Raw genomic sequence first — 15,056 nt, 5'->3', positions numbered from 1 at the left:
GGATCCTTGAGAACAAACTTGACCACTGGAGTGTGTGCCTAGTTGCCCTGCCCTGTAACTTAGGGCGGCCAGGACTCACACCACCTTGTGATGCTTTCCAGAGTCCCCTCTGTCCCTCTGAGCAGCTGGCTCACTCTAATGGTTAAAAGACAGGACAGTGGCCTCAGAATCAAATTATAGAATGTGCATTTGTTGACATCTGCCCTCAGCTACATTAGGCTTCTAGTAAGGACAAAAGTAAATGCAAGAGGAAACAAACTATTAATAATACAATTAGCAACCTAGCATAATTATGGATACCAGGAGATGTTCTTTCCAGACTTTGCAGAGGAACTATGTTTACCCTGTATTCCATAGCTTATCTTTGAATGTGCACTAGAGTTCCAAATTCAGCAAAGAAATAAATAAGGTATTTACATTTCAAGTAAAAATTGTATTTTATTTATTTCACCGCCATTTATATGTATCAACTATGACTGAGACCTCGGCTTACGTCCCGTGGAGCAAAGCCAAGATGAATGCTTTATATTGGTTATTTGGTCTTCAGCATCAGATTATCATTATTGTGGAGGTGGGCAAAACCATGCTAAAATAAAAGAAGTACATTTGCATTAATGGCGTTACACAAAGAACAATCAAAGCTGCAGAGTTTTACCAGTGGCCAATTTCTTGTGTTTCTTTTAAAGAACAGCACAAAGGGGCTTTATTTTGACATTTTTGGGCCAGTCAGTATCATGGGACAAAGACAGTAAGTAAAGGCATGAAGAAACAAGCGTATTGCACCAAAACAGATGTGCTTAAATTAACCGAGTGACAGTTTGTGCATCAGTCTCACAATGGCTGTCACTAAGGTGGGAGGAGTAGAGTAGGAAGTACCACAAAACTTAGTTGCCCAGAGGCTGTTGAGTAACTCCAAGAGATCTCAGGCCATCCATCCGCGCAGAGGCTGGCCAGCCCTGCTTGCCCGCTGCTGCCTCCTGGAGCGCGTTCTTCCTTGGACGGTACCTGCAGCGGGGGTCCGGGCCGGGGTGCTTTGAAGGTACTGGAAAGCACTCTGGCGACCCACCTGCCTCTCTATGCAGTTAAAGGTGAGGGCCACGCCCACATTGCTCTTCATGACTCTGGAGGCACCATCAGACGTGCCATCAAAGCACCGGCCAAGCGCGATCTCCTTGGCTGTGCGAGGGTCCTGGTCAGTGACGGTGTAGATGCCATAGTTGTGGCCCAGTGGGTCTAATGGCGCCAGCATGGTGTACTCGCTGGTGTCATTGTTGACTGCCATTGGTAGGTGGTTGACCAGGTACTCATGCAGCATGGGATTCACGCTGGCTCGATGGCAGCTGCCCTGGGGGATGACCTTCACCAGTGTTCGGTCCACACGGTCCTGGTCATAGAGCATCCCACTGCACTTGAACTCTAGACAGGCAGCTGAGACATTGGGCTGGTCCCTGTCCCGGGTGCTCCTCACATCCCGGATTCCGTACAGCTGCCCCACTGTCCGCCGGTGGGTGCCCCCCATGTTGCGGGATCGCACATTCACCTCCAGGGGTCCCACGATCTTCACCTTGATGTAGCAGGCCCTGAACTCCATTGGCTTAGGCCACCATGCCAGGTAGTCTTCAGTCCAGCTCATGGGGTCATCTTCATTGAAAGGGACCGTGTTGTAGTCATACCGATCCCCCTCAATCTGGTAGAACCGGAAGTGGGCCGCACTGGGTGGTGCCTCTTCGCATGCCCGGAGGTTCTCAAAGGCGTAAATGGGCCCATTGCTCTCTTCAGCAGAGTTGGGCCTTGGCTTGGCCATGCTGATCTGGAAAGCTGTCTTTTTAACCCGTGGGTCCTCGTGGTCTGTCCGCCGGTACTTGAGCTTGTTGAGGTAGGGCTGAGGGACACCAATTGCGTTTGGGTTGAATTTAGGAGAAGACTCCACTGCTTGCAGTTCCTCCCCAGCCAGGCTTGCCAAGACATAGGCAGAGTAGGCATCAGGAGACTGGTCATCACAGAAGGCAGGCACGCAGGCCCCATTGGGGCCTGTGAGGACACTGTCAAAGCGGCCCCAGGCCCTAGGGTTGGTAGAGAAGCCAGCTCTGGGCTCCAGGTTGATCACGGAGACCACGACCCCCTGGATCTGCTCACTGGGCAAGAACCTCTCGCTGCGGTACACCCTCACCTTGATGAAGCACCTCCTGCTTTCAGGGACATCCAGGTTAAAGAGCCGCCTCTCACGGATCTCCATGTTGCCCACCAGGAAGGTTCTCTCTTCCCTTTTGTTCCTCCTTTGGCTTTCAAATTTGAAATCGCCTTCTTCCTCCCACAGCCCTGTGTCTGGGTTGAGCGACCAGAGTTTCATTGCGGGTACGTGCTCTGGCATCTTGACCTGGGTCGCGTCGAGGTGCACCTTCACCTTGCCAGCATTAAGTGGCTCTGAGGTGACCTCATCTGTGAAGTCCACAGAGAACATGCCGTATGTCCGAAGGGGGAAGGTGTCTCCTTCATCATTGATGAAGTTGAAGTCACTCTGGGCAGCTGTGGCTGTGGAAATATTCCGGGGATCCAGGAAGGTCACACTGGCCTTTACTCTTCCTGTGTAGGGCTCCCCATTCTGCCTGTAGAAGCTCTTGGATGGGATCTCCAGTTCGGCCACGGGGTCTTCACCAACCATCTCCCCCAGGGGGATAATGTTTGTCTCCATAGCCTCCAAAGTGATGGGCTCTTTCCGCCGAAGCATCTTGATTTCGTGGAACACTGCACTCCCCTTCTTGTTGAAGGGCAGCACTTTGGTGGTGTTGACGAACTTCTCCAGCCTGTCCACAAATGTGAGCACCAGCCTCTCAGTGTCCTGGGGGACATGGAGGGTGAAAGTGCCCTTGTAGCCAGTCATGCTCACACGGCTGTTCCCCATGTACACGTAGCCAAAGCGCATGGGCTCCCCATTGTCAGCGGCACTGACACGGCCCCGCACGATGCTCCGGGTCTCGGTACACCGCTGGCAGCTGCACTGCGTGGCCACCTTGGTGGGCAGTGTGTAGCCACTGCACTGGATCTCCCTCTCCTCTGTTTTGGAGATGCCACAGCAGTTCTCCACAGCATCCCGGCACCTGATTCCATGATCCTGCTGCCCTGCACAGGTCTTGACAGGGCAGTGGCCCACATCATAGTAGAAGGAGTTGGTGGCATTCTGGAAGCAATCGTGGGGCAGCCGGATAAGGTAGCTCTGAGGGGTCGGGTTGCAAGGAGCCTCATCGGGTGCTGTGGAGGGAGATGGTGCGGCTGTTAAGATGTAGGTTTACATCCCACACGGAGGGTACCTCAACCTCCCTTCTCTGCAGTGCTCTGTGGTTTTCAAAGGACTGTACCTCCATACCCTGATTCTCACAGAACTCTCTGAGGGAGATGGAACAAGTTATTACTAATCGCATTTTATACATGGGGGGACAAAAGTTGGTTGCTAAGACCACTAAAGTAGTAGTTTTTCCTCAATAGAGGGGTCTTGAAAATTTGAGCGTATTTTAGGTTATCAACAAAATTTGGGGTGCTACTGGCATATTGTGGGCAGGGGCCATTGATGCTCTATGTCCTGGATGCCTGGTACTGTTCTGCGTATTCTGCGTCCTGAATAACTTTCGTGCATCCCACCAGACCGTCATGGAGGTGGGACACTTACTTAGAATGATCGGAGCCTAATAGTTTCTACATGGCCGTGTACTGCATTTTTCAAGAACGCAACTACCATATACATTGAGCTAAGATTGTACTTTATTTAGCTTGGAACAATAACGATTGTTCTGCATGTCGGGAAAATCACCTCCCTGCTACATTACCTAAAGACTGTAAATGCCAAAATGATACCTCTGGATCCATCAGCATTTGTAGCTGTCGCATTTATGGCGACTCTGGATTTAAGTGCCAGTGTCTGACCTCTTGGTTTGTCTTCTTGTATCATTGTGCCAAAGCATTTAGATATTGAAATACATACTATTTTATATTAAAGTTTTTAAAAATTTCTCCTTTATGTTATAGTTAGGACCATGTGCATATAAATTTGGAAATTATATGTGGTTATTATCTATAAATTTAACTTCAGAACAGTAAAGCAGGATTAAAAATAACTGTAACGAACAGGGGTTGGTGTGATGGGTCGGGACCCACTGCTGAGGGGCTCCATATCTCCTCTGCCAAGGTCCAGAGTGCCCTGTGTCCTGTCTGTCCTGAGGTCTGTTTCTTGCTCCAGTTTTCTTCAAGCCTGTGAAATATTCCAGGCTCCTTCCGATAAATTCTCTCTTCCTCTGCCTTTTGTTTTGTTTAGGCCATTTATTGAAATATCTTCCTTCCCCCTCCTTTTCCAAGGATAGGTTCCTGATTGGTCTTTGGCCTCAAATCTCTCTCCCTCCAGTTTTCTTCTTGAAGCAAACTCTGGGTCACCTCTGTTGAAAGCCCCCTCGGTTCCCTACTTCTGTACCTTTGCTCACACTGGCCCCTCAATCTGGAACACCCCCACTTCCACACACAATCCCTGCCCATTCTTTAAGACCGAGGGTTCTTTAAGACCAGAGAATCACTTGGGGAGCTTTTAAACTGTGCATGCTCAGGCCACCTATCACACCAATTAAATCAGACTCTCTGGGATAAGACTGAGGCATCAGTATTTTTCAAAACTCAGTGCGTGGTGCTAATGGGCAGGCAAGGCTGAGAAGCATTATTGAAGCCCCAGCTGGAAAGCTGCTCCCTGGACCAGCCATCTGTGGTCAGTTCCACCTGGAAGGTATCTAGCTGTCATCTACTAAGAGTCCACAGGGGAGTCGTGGGATGGGGGGAAAAAGAGTCCACTGCCTCTTATCCTGCTTTAGCTACATTTTTCTATCTTTACTTGTCTCTTATTTACATTTCTTCACCCCCGCCTCAAATGATGGTTGTGTAATGGCAGGATTTGGGTCTGTGCCATGTTTGTGTCCCAGAGGGCATGGCACTGTGCACAGCACAGAAAGGCCCAAGCTTTTACTGCCTGGTTATACTCACTGTTGCTGGCCCAGGACCCCCAGGGCCCCAGCAGGCTTACCTATGACAGTCAGCTGGGCGACCTGGGACTTCACAGCTCCAGCGTCACTCTGGGCCTTGCAAAAGTACTCCCCAGCCTGGTCCCGCTGCAGGTTCCTCAGTACGAGCTTGCTCTCATGCTTGTAGAGGGAGGGATCCAGCAATGTGTCATTGTGATACCTGCAAGGCATGGAGGGGTGGAGCCTGAATGGGCAGTGGGAGAACAAGTATCCCTGGGGACAGTGCCAGGAGCAAGCAGCCAGGGAAATAGATGGCAGATGCCAATATCACCTTTGACTCTGCTCACCCAAGAGCCCTAATTCCCTGGGAGTCAAGGGACTTGGTTCTAAGTCCCAGCCCCACCACCTACCTGTCTGGAGATGCTTGGACAGATCATCTCGCCTCTCTGAGCCTCAACTTTTTGGTCTATAAAATGGGAGCAATGATCTCTAGCTGACCTCACAGGATTGTTGGGAGGGTCAAACAAGAGAGTGGCTGTAAAATATCTGTGAAGGGTAAAGGACTCACGGCCGCCGTTAGGGATTGTGACCTTGTTTGCCTTTGCTGGCAGAAGCAAGGCTGAGGAACTTTGTTCTGTGTCCTGAGGATATGCAAGTCAGGACCCTGAGACTAGAGAGGCTCTGAGGGACCCCAGGTTTGAGGTACAATCCCAACATCTGGGCCCTGTACCAGTGCCTTACTTGTAACTTTATTCTATTGGTTATTATTTTTATTCAATCCAGATTCTAATGCAAGAAAGCTCTGGTTTCCAAGTGGAGAATTGGGAAGGGGAGCTGGCAGCGTACGCACCAGAAATACTTGTCTGGACTGGGCTTCCCCGTGGCCTTACAGCACAGGGATACACTCTGCCCAGCTTTCCGTGCTTTCGTCTGGGGGTTCTTCACCATGTATGGAGTCTCTGGGACAGAAGATAAGAAATAGCGTTTTGTTTTGTTTTCTTTTCTTTTGTGACAGGTTCTACAGAGCTTTGCTCCCTTAGGGTCTTTGATGGTATTAAAATGATAATGGCTTCGCCTCCACCCTCAGCCCATCTCTAATGGTCCTAATTAATACCTAAGGGACCCGGCCCAGAGTGGAATCCACCCCTCCACACCCTCAGCCTGGAACCTGCTCCCATGGCCTGTCAAGTAGCATTTGGGTGGGACAGTGGAGAATCAAGGGGACCTTGTGCCAGCTAAGATTCCTAAGCACTACCATTGGAACAGAACTGGCTGCTTTGAATAGTGCAATATTTATGTTCTACTGCCCCTAGCAGAATTTTCTGGCCATTTTGCACCATTTCTGAACTCCCCAAGCCTCTCTCTCTGTGACCTCCAAACCGCAGACTGTATTGTAATTGACTGTTTTAAATGAGGTGACTGGGGAGGACCTCATCCATTTGAGGGAGCAAGTCACGGCGATTATTTGGGGCAAGAACACTCTAAACAGAGTATATAGGCTGGGCATGGTGGCTCACGCCTGTAATCCTAGCACTCTCGGAGGCCGAGGCGGGCGGATCATTTGAGCTCAGGAGTTCGAGACCAGCCTGAGCAAGAGCAAGACCCTGTCTCTACTAAAATTAAAAGAAATTAATCGGACAACTAAAAATAAATGAAAAAAAACTAGCTGGACATGGTGGCACATGCCTATAGTCCCAGCTACTCGGGAGGCTGAGGCAGAAGGATTGCTTGAGCCCAGGAGTTTGAGGTTGCTGTGAGCTAGGCTGACACCACGGCACTCTAGCCCGGGGAACAGAGTGAGACTGTGTCTCGAAAAAAAAAAAAAACAGTATATATATATATATATATATATATATACACACACGTATATATATATGTATATATATATAGCAAGTGCAAAGGCCCTGGGGCAGGAGTGTACCTGTGTGTTAAGGAGCAGAAAGAAGCCCACTGTGGCTGGAGTAAAGTGATTTGGTGTTAGGGGAGCAATAGGAGAGGAAAGCAGAGAAATAATGGGGAGCCAGATAATATGGGACCATGTGGGCCATGGTAAGGATTCGGGGTTTTACTCTGAGTAAGCTGAGAAGCCAGCTTTTAGTACTATAATGCCCTTATTTAAAAGTTTGGACCTCCTCATCAGCCCTACCCCAGAGAACTTAGTTACCTGCTCTCACGAACTCTGTATTGACGGTGGCTGCCTTCAGGCTAGTCTTGGGCATTGTGAGTACAATGGGGGCAAACTTAGTCTTTGTGATTTTCAGGATGCTTTTGCCATCAGGGCACAAGCCAGGGACTCGGAACCTCCCACTGCTGTCTGTCTTGGTCAGCAGCTTAGGCGTCTTGGTCAGCAGGTAGACAGCGGCCCCCGAGGCTGGGGCACCTCCAGGGAGGGAGACAGCCCCATGAAGCATGAAGTCCTCGCACATGCAGGCATCGCAGTCAGCATTCACCTGGCCCATGGGGCAGGTCAGGTCACAGGCTGTGGAACAAGGGACCACATCAGCAAGGTGTGTATGGATTCTGGCCTCCTTCAGCCACACCCCAGCCTATAGACTCACATACACTTTCCCTCATCCTTGGCCTTTGCTCCCCTTCCTTATCAGCCTGCATGACTAACTTCTCTTCATCCTTAAGTCTTAGCCCAGGACATCTGCTCCAGGGAGCTTTCCTGGATTCTCCTAAGCTATGATAATTCACCCTGCCCCGTGTTCCTATGTTATCCTGTATATCTCCCGTGAGAGCACATAATATATGCTCAGTTAATCCTTGGTGAGTGAATGAAGGAATCTGTCAGTCTCAGACTAAACCCTGTAATCCGTCCCTCTAGGCTGCTTCAGCCACACCCCCCATAACCTGCCCAGTGCCAGGAGGCAGGGTGGTACCTGCACAGGCTGGGCTCACGCAGAGCTGACCCTCTTCACTGGCCTCAGTGCACAGCGACACTGTCTCCGCCAAGCAGGTACGCATGCGGGTCTGGACCCCAGTGTGACCGCAGGCAGCTGAGCACTTGCTCCAGGGAGACCACAGGCTCCAGATGCGCTCTGAGTCTCGGCGCAGGGACCCTGCAAAGTGGGATCAGCAGACAGTCTGACTTCCCTCCCAAGGGGACTGTCAGGAAATCTGACGCTGAGACTGTTTCTTCCCTGGTGAGGAGAGACAGGGCCTCAACTTATGTCATAGATATCACTGATATTTGTATTTACTGCAATGATTTTTTCCAACAGATGAAGTCAAAAGTCTTGAGAAAGTGGTATCTCTAATTTGCACGAAGGCACCATACGAGCAAGAGGTGGCCTTGAGAGGGGCTCGTGGACCAAGCACTGGGACTTTGATATGCTGTCCTCAGATGTGCACAAATAGCACCATCTTTCTTCTTCACCAATGTGGAAACAGCCATGAGCCTCGGTGGAAGGGACCCTTGGGAAGTCAGGGCCTGGGAGCCGCAGGGACTGCAAGAATAGGGGCTTCACACCTCACCCAGACCAGCCTGAGCTCCCACTCCAGATGACCACCGCTGGTGCCTGGGCCTGTGGAATCAGGCTGTTTGCACTGGTAGAACCCCAAGCGGAAGGGTGCCCATCCAAGAAATGAGCAAGCCGGGCCCCCCAACGCCTGTATTATCTGGCTGGGCAGAGGATGTAAAGAGCGTGGACTCTGCAAACACAGACTTGATTCAAACCTAGCTCTGCACTTACCAGCTGTGGAATCGTGAGAAGTTACTTAACTTCTCTGAACCTCACGTAATTTGTCAAGATGGAGGTCCTTCAAAGGTCAGTGGTTGGCCGGGCGCGGTGGCTCACGGCTGTAATCCTAGCACTCTGGGAGGCCGAGGCAGGTGGATCGCTCAAGGTCAGGAGTTCGAGATCAGCCTGAGCAAGAGCGAGACCCCATCTCTACTAGAAAATAGAAAGAAATGATCTGGACAACTAAAAACATATATATAAAAATTAGCCGGGCATGGTGGCTCGTGCCGGTAGTCCCAGCTACTCGGGAGGCTGAGGCAGGAGGATCGCTTGAGCCCAGGAGTCTGAGGTTGCTGTGAGCTAGGCTGACGCCACGGCACTCTAGCCCGGGCAACACAGTGAGACTCTGTCTCAAAAAAAAAAAAAAAAAGGTCAATGGTAAAGGTTGAATACTGTGGATAACTAGAGCAGTAGCTGGCACATAGGAACAATGCTAGAAACGAATACTCAGTGAGCATTTCCCCGGTTAAGCTCGTTGCATTCATTATCTCATTTAACCCTCACAAAAACCCCTACGCAGATTTAGTGTGGGCCCTGCTTTACGTGTGAGAAACCTGAGGCTAAGGGAGCTTCAGACGATTTGTCCAGGGGACACGGTTCATGTGGTGGGCTTGGGATTCAAACCCAAGCAGCCCGACTGCAGAGCCTGTCTGTGGTCTTCAGCACAGTGCCACTCGCATTCAATAGATGGGTCGAACGGAGGGTACCCATAAACATGGAACACTACTGGGAAGGTTCTGGCACTCAGGACAAAACTTGGTTATTATTAGAGAGTCGACGCGCATGTATGTGTGTGATGTCCGGAGTTCCTATGGTCAGAGGCAGGTCCTGGCCGCACCCCGAGCAGAGGCTGGTGGGAGGTCGGGGCTGGGGCTGTTCAGGCTCACCTGGTGGGCAGAGGAAGCGAACGGTGTAATTGGAGCAGTTCTGGCCGGGCCGCTGCTCGCTGTTGAGGCACCAGAAGCCCTCGCGAGGACTGCTGTGGACCACCTGGCCAGTGCTGCCTGCAGGCGTCCAGTCAGTGGTCCGAGCCTCTAGCCACAGGGGGCGGGCACATACACGATGCCCATAGTAGAAGCGAATGGCGTCAAGCCGCTCATAGTCGCCCTGCCCGCCTGGGTGGTCGACGTTGAACCATGTTGTCCACTCGCCAGGATCTGAGACACAGGGCCAGGTTGGGAAGTAGCCGTGCTCCAGGTGAGCTCCAGTTCTCCTTTCCAGCTCAGCCCCTGGGAGTCATCCCTGATACCTCTCTCCTACCTCCAGTCAGCCTCAGGTCCTGTCATATTTCTCTCTGCAGCATCGCTCTGCACCCGCACGGCTGGGGCCTCCACCCAAGCTCTCATCAGCTTGGACAAGCCATGTCAGTTACTGTCTCTGCCTCCAGGCTCCCCCTCAACCCCTTCCCCGCCCTTCCCTGACATTCAGGGTGAGTTTTCTCCATGTGGCTTGGACCACATGACTCCCAGCTTTAAAATCCCTTAGCCTGGCCAAGCAGTGGCTCCTGCTTGTAATCCTAGCACTCTGGGAAAGCTGAGGCTGGAGGATCTGAGGTCAGGAGTTCAAGACCAGCCTGAGGGCCAGGCATAGTGGCTCACACCTATAATCCTAGCACTCTGGGAGGCCGAGGTGGGAAGATAGCTTGAGGTCAGGAGTTTGAGACCAGCCTGAGCAAGAGCGAGACCCTGTCTCTACTAAAAATAGAAAAATTAGCCAGGCGTGGTGGCACACGCCTGTAATCCCAGCTACTCAGGAGGCTGAGGCAGTAGGATTGCTTGAGCCCAGGCGTTTAATGTTGCTGTGAGCTAGGCTGATGCCACAGCACGCTAGCCTGGGCAACAGAGCGAGACTCCGTCTCAAAAAAAAAAAAAAAAAGACCAGCCTGAGCAAGAGCAAGACCCTGTCTCTACTAAAAGTAGAAAAAATAGCTGGGTGACTAACAATAGAAAAAAAATTAGCCGGGCATGGTGGCGAGCACCTGTAGCCCCAGGTACTCAGGAGGCTGAGGCGGGAGGATCGCCTGAGCCCAGGAGTCTGAGGTTGCTGTGAGCTAGGCTGATACCACTGCACTCTAGCCCAGGTAACAGAGCGAGACTCTGTCTCAAATAAAAAAAATAATAATCCCTTGGCCAGGCATTCAGGGCGCTGGTGAGCCAGCACCACCCCCATCCCTCCATCCTCATCTCCCCCTCCCTCCCCACCAGCCTACGCTCTGGCCCCAGCAAGCTCCACAGCATTCTTGGAATATATCAGGTAGCTTCCTCACTGTGGCCAAATGTCTTATAAAAGTGGGTTTCCATGGAACCCTGACATCATGCCCTGGCTTCAAAGATTCACTTAGCAAGTTCAGTAAAGACTCCCCCTCTCCAACCCTCCCTGATCCAGCCACAACTCACTCTCCAAGGTGTCGGCAGGCTTGGCAAAGATGCTGGAGGTCCTCTTCCCAGGCGGGACTCTTCTTACTGAGTGGGTGAGTATCGTCTGCCTCCCTGAGGGGCAAAAGCAGCAGCTAAGTGAGAAGCCAGGACTCAGAGTTACAGGGGCTTCTGAAGAGGCAGGGAAGCAGTATGATGTAGTGGAGCCCTAGGCGTGGGTTCAAATCCCACTCTGCTACTTACTACTGTGCAACCTCAGAAAAGCTTTATTCCTGTGAACCTGTTTCCCCATAAAATAGGGATGCATTAATAATCACCACACCATAGGGTCCTGCTGCATGATTCAGGGTGGTAATGAATATAAATGACCTGGCATGTAGTATATGCTCAGTGAATGGTAGTTCCCTTTTCACTCTTGTTCGAGAAGTGGATCATCCGATGCTGCCGACCAGCCAGTGGGCTGAGGCTCGTGCTTTGGTGTCTGGATCTATCCTTGGTAAAACAGACCTTTATTTTCCTCCTCTGTAAAATGGAGATATTAATTCCCACCTCACAGGGTGATTCGGTTGGCATAAGGATTCTGTGAGATAAAACATGAACATCTCTGAAGTACATGTAGATTGAGAGTGTGGGCTCCTGAGGCTCTGCCACTTCCTAACTCTGTGACCCTAAACTGTTTAGCCCATCTGACCTCATGCTCTCTCAGCATAAAATAAGGGTAATAATAGTTCCTGCCTCAGAGGACTGTGGGGATGAAGTAAGCTCATCGATAAAGTCCACTTAGAACAATGCCTCGCACACAGTGCATGATGAGTAAGAGTTAGAAACTCCTTTTAGCTCAATGCCTTGCACAACAGATGGCTATTTCCCTTCCCTTGGCAAAGTTTCACTTTGGTAGTCCACTCTCTCCCACAAAAGACTCATATGGCCTAACTGGGGTCGTGGTCCTCAATTTTCTGACACCAGGCTGGCAACGTGTACCTGAGGGTGGCCACAGGGTCCTCAGGCCACGGCAGTGCCAGCCCTACCCCTTTGAGGCTGAGTTGGGGGCCCCAGGCTGGGAAGGAGAAAGGAGAGCAGAGAGCTGCAAACTCTTTGATAGGCAGTTGGCTCTCACGCCAGCAGCTAAATCACAATTCTCTATGCTGCTTAATTGGGGTGATAGGAGCTCTTTTAATCAAGCTAATCTAATTTCCCCTCAGACGCTTGAATGTTAATCATCTTCACAAACAGCAGCTGTCAGGGTGGAGAGAGCAAGGCAAGAGGCGGGCACACACACAAGCTGGCTGGAGGCTGAGACAGCCTTTGTTCCTGCAACTGTGGTCACAAATCCTGCAGGGTGTGCAGCTTTAAAAGAGGGTTTTGAGCGTTTTGTTTTGTTTTTTTTTTTTTTTTTTTTTTTTTGCTTTACCTGAGTTTGTGGTTAGAAATCAGGAGAGGAAGGGGAGGTGGGAGAGAGCACCCAGAGTACTGCTGGGAGCTCTGATGCTTAGATGCCTCAGGAAGTCAGCAGCTCCACCAGACAAATTCTTTCTACCTGTTCCTTCCAGGGCTCAATGCTACCAGAGGATGTGGCCAGAGGGCAAGGAGGCCAGAAGGGGTTCTGGTGTGTCTCTGAAATTTGTCTGCAAGGTCTAAATGAAATTGAGGTTTAGGTCAGAAGAATTTTCATAAAACTAAAAATAGACCAAACCCCAAACAGGCATCTGAGAACTCAGTGATCCCCTGTGATTCTCTTTTGCTTTGGCTTCTCGGAGTCTCGGAGCTACATTCAGTACTCAGGGGCAGTAACCCTCTTATTTTTTTTCTCTCCCTGAATGACTGCTTTCCTTTTCATCATTTAAAAGTTTCTGTCCTGTGCATTTTAATATCAGGAACTATCTCAAGTCCTGGGGCAAAACAAGCAGGGTATAAATTAGAAATAAATCCATAAACTGGCCTCAGGTCTTAAGGCCATTGCTGTGTCTTAAGGCAGATGAATAGCTTAGTCCAAGACCAGACATGACTTCACTGTGGCAAGTGAGAGCGAGCAGATACTTAGCCTATACCCAACACAGACGTGACTTCCAGGACCAGGAAGGAGAACACCCAGGCCTTGGTCCCCACCATCTTTCCGCCAGACCCCGAGGGAACGTGGCAGGTGGGTGAGGGTGCTTCACAGAGCTGGCTGTCTCTGGAATGTGATCCCTTGGGAAATTTCTCAGATCCAGTGACCTGAAAAGAAATAAAGCTTGTCATGTTCCACATTTCTGTGTCACCTCCTATGGCTTGAGCAGAAATATTTCTCAACCTGTCAAGGACGGAAAGGTGGACAGAATGAAGTTTTGCGGGAGTTTGAGTTGTGAAACCGCGCAGCTTGGGAGGTACAGAGCCTCGGAATCTGAGTTCAAAGGGGGCACACCTGGGTTCCAACCCTGGGTCCAGGCTCCAGGGCCCCACATGGAGATGGGACACAGGAAGGGTAGGGATGAGGAGGGTCCTTGTCCATGAGGAGGGGCCGGACTCACTCCTAGCAGCCTCTGGGTGACTCACTTGTAAGACCTGGACTTGGCTGGGGGTCCCTTGCTTTAGTGCCCTCTGGTGGGCTCACACTCTTGCACGGGGAGCTACATACTAAGGCTGTGAAGGCTCTGGCCCCGACTCCAGTGGCCCCTAATGGGGCAGGCAGGCTGGAGGGCCCAGATGCCTCAGACACACCACCTCCATGAACACATTCCCAGATGTGCACGGGCTACAGCTGGAACACATTTCTGACCTGTTTGTCTGGGGCCTGGCTGGGAGTCACACAGCCAGGAGCCCGCTGAGGGAAAGCAGAGGCCAGGGCTCCCCGGTGGCTACTGAGCATGGGTTGGAGACTACAGAGTGAAGAGAGGAAAGCAAGGCTGTCGGTCAGGACAGCGAGCACAGGGCGCGGCATGTGGCCCAGGCTCCCACTCAGCAGGACATTTTTATCTTTCTCCAGAACTCAGAATCTGACTAGTTCCTGGGGATTCAAAAGTGGTTCCTTTCAGCCTCCAAAGTCTGGGGTGTGGTAGGAAAGGGAAGATTCCTCCTCTTAGGGAAAAAGAAAACCCCAAACACTTGGATATCTCAGGGGAAGAACAAACCAATCCCACATTGCACACCATCCAGCTCTCAAAGCACTAACCCGGCTTCCACCTGTTTCTCAGATGCGAGAGCAGAGTCAGGGGAGACCCGGGAGGTCTCCAGCTATTGCGTGTCCTACCCCAGCTCCCGAGCAGGGAGCACAGCGTTCAGCCCGAGCCTGCTCCAGCGCTGTCTGAGAGGCCAAGGTGGCCTGAGACACCTTGTGGAAAAACCATTTCCCATCTGGCAGCCCACGGAGGTTTCTTGGCGTCCCGCCGCTTCCTCAGCATACGCCCAGCGTTGGGCTCCCCATCCCACGCTCCCCAGAACTTGCGGACAAAGCAGACTGGCTGACCGCTGGGAAAAAGCCGGGCACCCAGAGGTATAGAGGCTCTAAGTGGGAAGACGTGGGGGTTCCTGACCTCAGGTTGGGGAGGGAGAGGTCTTTGGGCCAGTGGGGGAAAAAAGAGAATTTCAGAGCAGAAAGGAAGTCTTCGCAGTGGGAGAAGCCAGCAGAAGGAATAGGGGAGGTCAGGGGAGGTCAGGAGAGGTTGAGCCCACCAGGGGGTGCAGGGATGGGGGTGAGGGGAATGGGAGAGAAGCTCACCAGCGTCCTGAGCAGGACTCCTTGGCTTGGGGTCCCAGTCTTTGCCTCTCCAGCAGTCCAGCCTCCGGCCTTATATAGCACAGCTGGTGGCTCAGCCGGTGGCAGCCAGCCAGGGGAAGCAGCAGCAAAACCAGATCTGAGCATGACCCTCCCCCTCCCCTCCCCACATCCCTTGCAGCTCTCAGAGGCCAGGATTTTGCGTCTAGATCCTTAGGGGGAGATGCCGCAGGGTCTGATGATGGGCCAGAGC

At 51.5% G+C, this 15,056-nt stretch overlaps 1 protein-coding gene across 1 annotated transcript; it reads right to left on the bottom strand.

Moving 5' to 3' along the window:
* Nucleotides 1-680: 680 nt before the first annotated feature.
* On the bottom strand, nt 681-14,846 carry CILP (cartilage intermediate layer protein, nucleotide pyrophosphohydrolase). Its single transcript, XM_012644822.1, is given in 13 exon segments — nt 681-773; nt 775-807; nt 809-856; nt 859-925; nt 927-3,249; nt 5,057-5,214; nt 5,845-5,953; nt 7,159-7,473; nt 7,877-8,056; nt 9,625-9,894; nt 11,134-11,226; nt 13,161-13,326; nt 14,807-14,846. Coding segments are annotated over 12 exon segments (3,750 nt in total). The 5' UTR covers nt 13,222-13,326; nt 14,807-14,846.
* Between the last annotated feature and the right edge of the window lie 210 nt (nt 14,847-15,056).

The sequence above is a fragment of the Propithecus coquereli genome, unplaced genomic scaffold, assembly GCF_000956105.1.
Source record: "Propithecus coquereli isolate 6110/MARCELLA unplaced genomic scaffold, Pcoq_1.0 Scaffold221, whole genome shotgun sequence".
Classification (NCBI taxonomy): domain Eukaryota; kingdom Metazoa; phylum Chordata; class Mammalia; order Primates; family Indriidae; genus Propithecus; species Propithecus coquereli.
This window is presented reverse-complemented; position numbering and strand designations above follow the sequence as displayed.